Raw genomic sequence first — 6,202 nt, 5'->3', positions numbered from 1 at the left:
TAAACACACGCTATAATTCACAACGATTCATGCACTTTACTTACGGTGCCTACTGCTCGCTTGACTCAATTATCTATCTCTATATTTGTCTAATTCTGCTTTATTTGTCGGGCTTATATATTAAAAAAGAGGGCGCCTGGTACCGACTAGAATTGCCAGGACAATTCATGATCCTTCTAGAATCTCATCACGTGACTTCCGCTGTCGTAACAATATTATTCTTTTGTGTTTGTAATGCTTTTTATTTTCGTCTGGAGCATATCTTCACACAGACTCATAGAGATGTTTACTTTTTCATTGAGATTCTCATACCTCCAGTAAAGCCGCCATAAATACGTTAATTTTTGCATTTTGACTGTGTTTCATTTTTTGATAAACTCAGTCAAAAGTCAAAGAATTCAGTTACTCCCGCAACAAATTTTCTGTTGATCCTGCAGTTATTCTGCAGATACTACCCGATTATAAGAGAAGTCAGTGCATTAAAAATATTACAAAGACTGTTTTTTTCTAAGTTGAAAGTACCAGCTATATCATTGGCCCATTTTTCACATTTTAAAAACGCACAACTCCTTCTTTTTCCTCTCTATTTTTAAATAATGTTTTCATCTGTACCAAGGAAATTAAAAACTTTTGAACAATGATTTTTATCACTGCATACATGCCTGCTGTTTCGTATTTTTTACGACAGTTCTTTTGACCTGATTCTATTTAATTTTGCCTTCTGATGACGGTTACATATACGTTTATAATAGTATCGTTCCAAATATATATATATATATAATATTAATACATTTATTACTGCAGTGTTGACAGGGTCTCACAGAGAAAGTTATACTTTCGAGAGCTTTTACTATGCTTAGACCTTTTAGTAGAACTATGACAAACCCCCCCCCCACACACACATAAACACAGGGAAAGGTGTATGGATAGTAAAACGAGGAAAATTTACTTACGCTTCCGCATACACTCTAGAAGTCACATACATTATATACTTTCTTTGTTCTTTGTTATGGATTTCGCGCAAAGCTGCACGAGGGCTATCTGCGCTAGCCGTCCCTAATTTAGCAGTGTAAGACTAGAAGAAAGGCATCTAGTCATCACCACCCACCGCCAACTCTGGGGCTACTCTTTTACCAACGAATAGTGGGATTGACCGTTACAATATAACGCCCCCACGGCTGAAAGGGCGAGTATGTTCGGTGTGATGGGGAACATTATATACACTTGAAAATCTGCCATACCTGTTGTGAGGCAAGAATTTTGACCAATATTAAATATAAAAACCACATTCTCCTTCCAGTCTTTTATTAATGTTTGATTAACTAAATATCGAAAACATTCCTTCGTTCATTCTAATTCATGTTAGTAGTCATTAAATTCCACAAAATAACTTGCAATACTCCTCTGCACAATATCTATAAGGTGATGATTGAGGTAAAATATATTCAAAATGAAATAATATAGTCAGTCCCTTTAGAGCAGTGGTTCTAAAACAATTTGTCGTGGAACACCTGCATTTTATTTTTCTCATCTCGAATATGACGCCACTTCCTTTCCGTAATTATGCAATCTTTCCAAAAACCGCCAGTGATCTGAGAATCGCAGATTGAAAACAGCTGCTTTAAAGCATGTTGTTAAAATTTCATTCGGTTTTGATTTTTAACTGTTCAGAAAGAAAACTATGAAATCTATTTCTCTTACTCACTTGAAATGTATTTAAGCACGTGACAGAGTGGTTTCTATATTTCTCAACAAATTTGAAGTCCCTTCAATGTGCCCCCCAGTGGCACAGCGGCATGTCTGCGGACTTACAATAGAACGAGAGGGCACAAATTCAAGATTTAGGAAAGGCTAGGCTTCAGTTTTATAACAGTTATTTTTCTGACACGCTGACTGGCTTACAAAATAAATATGCATCAAACGTGGTGTAGGGCGGCACGTTAGAAGAGTTTAAGGGGAGGGGGCAGATCATTTTCCAAAAAATAGTTGGGTGTGAAGGCAGCTTTGAAGGACCAAATGGTTGAATAGAATAGATTTAACAGAATACAATGAGAATGATGTCGTTGCGTAGGCCCAAAATCGCCAGGCGTACTAAGATCTAGTGACATCGAACCAGAAAACTTAAGTTGTATATGAAGAAAAAAATGTAAAATATTTATTTTCTTAATATTTTAATGAAACGTTTAAGCATGGTATAAGTTGTAATAATTAACACAATACCTTAATACATTATAGTTGCAACTGAAAAGGTAACAAAGTAATCATCACAAACAAGATTTTAACTATTCAAAAACAATTGTATCATATTTACTTGATGCTGATTAAAAGAAAAAATATTATGAAAAGTTTTAAATGAATATAACTTATCCGTTCAATGGCGCGTGTTGTGAGTTTAAATTATTTTGATGTTGAACATTCACATACGTACACTCTTCTTCTTTATATTTAATTAAGGTTTAAACTTTTATCTATAAAGAATCTGTCGTTTAAGTGTGGTTTGTGGGAGAGAGCGTGCAAACAGCCTTTAGTGCACCCAACATCACGTACTTCTTCGCCACGCGGCACAGCACAGGTACAACACGGCTTAAGGCGATTCAGCTCTCATCTCATGCGGAAAACAACCGCTTGGAATGTCCTGCGAAGGTCACGGTAATCCGCGTCTGCAGTAATCATGAACAGTATTTCGTTCCGCCTTTTTAGGTTGGTGCAACAGTGTTTGATCATATTTTGAAGTTGATGTCCTCAATTTTCTATTGAGAAACAATGTGATAGATGTAACATAAAATTCTGATAGTTCTCGTGGGAAATACGCGGAATCTGTGTAATAAATGCTATATTTAACTTAGCCTAATGTTACTATTAGTTAGCGGCAACTTCTAGCATCCGGTTCAAAGAAATCGTAACGAGTAAGTTAAAATGTACATTGAAATATATTACTTTTGTTAAATTAATTCATCAAATGTTGCATTAACGATTTCGGGCTTAAGATGTAGCATGATAATTGCATTCGTATGTACCTATGATTCAGAGGACTTACTGTAATGTTAAATTTCGAGTGTTTACATAGTGATGGAGAAAGTTTAAGTTGGTATAGAAGATCGGGACAGGCCAGAAGCGTTAAAACAAAATGTTTGATAATTTTCGTTTTATATTAAAAAACTTCATATGTGGTTTCTACCTAATGAGCGACCTTCAGAAGGTCAAGTGATGGTATTACTTTATTTTGTCATGTATACCATAGAGGAAACGGTTTAATAAAATAAGTAAATATTGTTAATTTAAAAAGCGATTGTGCGTTTAATCACGTCCATAAAAATATAAATATCACTGGGGTTTTAACAAAATAGCCAATTAGACAAATTTCTTAAATGCAAAGGAAAAAGAAAAGTTATTAATGTACAATATATTATGCGTAATTCAGCAGTAAACCTTTAAAGATACAGATGGTGAACTATCTTTGCAATTCGTCCTAGTTGATTTGGGTGGAATACATCTTATTTACATTTTCACTAGTACCTGAAGTGTGTTTCAGAACACACCTACGTGGTACGTTAAAAAAAAAAATGAAATAAATGCGAAAAGATTCGCAAAATTGAAATCCCGCTGTCTTACCCAGAACTTACGTAAGTTAGATAAATAAACAAACATTTCTTATTTACCTAGATTTTTCAAACTATTTTTGGTTGCATTTTTACCATAGTTATGTAGCTATGAAGATAAAAACATAAAAGATGGAGTGTTTGTGAGTTTCGTAATTTGATTGGAACTCAATATTTTGGGTATTTTTTCAATGACCTTGGGACGCTCTCTTCCGTGTACAGAGTGCCTTAGGGAAGGAAGCTTGTAGATACTCCCAAGATTTTGGTTCTGATAAACTAATCTCCTACTATTATGAAATTCCTGGCATTGTTGAAATCACGTCTTTCCAATTCGTCTTAAGAGTAGTGAATGAATTGTATATTATTTTCATGGCAGTTAACTTTACTATTTTAGTCTAAAACTCAGGGAAACAGTATTTCGAAAAAATGAAACATTCATTAATAACTGGAAGACTGCGAAAATATGTCCAATAAAAAAATACATAACTGTTGAAGCAACTAATTCGAACATACACGTTTTGTAATCTACTACTACTAGTACGAGCTGCAGACTTCCTGGCTCAACGGTAAGTCTGCTGGCTTACAACGCTAAAAATCGGCTTTCGATACCCGTGTAGGGCAGTGTACAGATAGAACCCAGTGTGAAGCTTTATGATTGACACTAATCAAACCAGAAAGGACATTTTAATTTAATGCTTAAGCTTTAAACTTACAGAAAATCTCGCATGTCGAAATCCCGGGGATTATTACTTCAAGGTTTTACATGTAATGGATTATAATTACACATATAATATACTGTTATCGTAATTTCATTATCTCTATATAAATTATTGGTAATATCAACAGCGGCGTTGCTACCTTTGTTTGTTCGTTTGTTGCATTGTTCTCTTTCTTTTTAATACTGCGTAATTGAGTACTAAATAGCGTGGAAATCATATGTCATGCTACCAAAAAAATGTTTATTACGTTTCCGGTTTGAAATGCTATACAAGTTTCTCAAATAAATGTAAAATGTTATTCGGTCTGAATTTAAAGAATAGTCGAAATCAACAATGTTGTATAGCCTTCGAAGATAACTTAAAATATAAGAACAATATTCAAAGATGGCGCTGTCCCCTCAAACTAGTCCACGTCACGCCAAGCGATTGTAAAGAGAGGATATAATATATAAAAAAAAACGGAATATTTGTAGTATTTTTTTTTAAATATTAAACAAGCAATGTAACAATACATATAACGTTAAAACATGCCCGTAATTTGCCTTTTTTTATGATTTTAACGATGAAAACTCCACAACACATTAAAATATCGTGGAATTTTCAAATAATAAAAGTTAATGTTTCAAACACATTTAACTTTTAGTTTTAAGGTAAGTTACTGAATCAAGTCATCAAAATTGTAATTTTCTAAAGTCGAGTATTAACTTGGGTTAGTATAAATCCAAATAACATTTAATTATAAAGAATAGTCAAACTTAAAACTGGCTATGGCCAATTTGCCAGTGTTACTGATGCTACAAAGTACTGTACGTACGTCTCTATTATTAAATACAAATTTGAATCTCTTTATTAGTAATATTAATATTAATATTGTCAAAGATGTTCTACTGCTACTTCTTGCCTTCTGATTAATTTATAATAGGGTAATGTCAAATACTTCACTAAATATTTTATTAACAACCTATTCGATAAATTATGTTTCTATTGAACTTACCGATATTCACCAATTTAATATTATCCGCTGCCATGGCATTAAGAGCGATCTGGACGTTTTCTAAGTATTGATGCTGGTTTATTGGCCTTTTAATCTTTTTTAGTTTCCGTTTCTGTAAAACCTCGATGAGAGCAATTAATTTAAGACCATCGCCAAAATCTGTCTTAAGATTCGTGACAGTCGATCCCAGTGGTCGAAGTTGTTCATTTACCCAATTCGTAAAAGTTTTCTCCTGAATTTCAATCCACATATATTCATCTCCTTTGATACTCATGGCCAGTGCTGCGTGCCCTTCAAGAGATCGAGCTTTCAGTCCACTTTGACTAGAGTTCTGTTCAGCAGTTTCGTCGCTATCCATCGTTTTTTATTACCTAAAAACCTCTAACAACAATGTATCTTTTAAACACCATATTCTGTGAGTAACGGTTTTGCAGAGACGCCACCTAGTCTTAAGTTAAAGAGAGGACTTCACAAGATTTATCAGCTTAGCGTTTGATTAACCGTACTAAGTTTTACATTCAATTAGTTGGTCATAGAAGGAGAAATGAAATAACTTGAGATTTAAAAACGTTATAACAACAGAATTGAAACTAGCGTCAGCTTACTGAAACTCCCTCTAACAGCAGTGTCTTGGCAACACCTGTCGTCTATTACGGTTCTGTTACAACTACCACAACTCGTCCTTCTAGCTACAGCATGATCTTACTTGGCATGGTTAAGACCGGAACGCTGCCGCTGAAAAAGGTATTTACTTCACGCTGTGTATTTCGCTTAAGGGCGTGGCCGCATGACGCCGCTAGCCAGTCAGCAACCTGTATTTGGTTACTCTGGCGATCCACGTGCAGAATAACCTAAGTCTGTTACAGGTGTCTTGAAATACAATTTTATAG

General features: G+C 34.5%; 1 protein-coding gene across 1 annotated transcript in view; it reads right to left on the bottom strand.

Moving 5' to 3' along the window:
- Window positions 1–5,892, bottom strand: part of LOC106460052 (filamin-A-like) — a 96,619-nt gene extending 90,727 nt beyond the window's left edge. The window contains 1 exon segment of the mRNA XM_013919740.2: window positions 5,313–5,892. Coding sequence (XP_013775194.1) covers window positions 5,313–5,670 — 358 coding nt within the window. The 5' untranslated portion in view covers window positions 5,671–5,892.
- Between the last annotated feature and the right edge of the window lie 310 nt (window positions 5,893–6,202).

Source organism: Limulus polyphemus, unplaced genomic scaffold (assembly GCF_000517525.1).
Source record: "Limulus polyphemus unplaced genomic scaffold, Limulus_polyphemus-2.1.2 Scaffold32, whole genome shotgun sequence".
Taxonomy (NCBI): domain Eukaryota; kingdom Metazoa; phylum Arthropoda; class Merostomata; order Xiphosura; family Limulidae; genus Limulus; species Limulus polyphemus.
The sequence above is the reverse complement of the archived record's forward strand: the minus strand, read 5'-3'. Positions and strand labels throughout refer to the sequence as shown.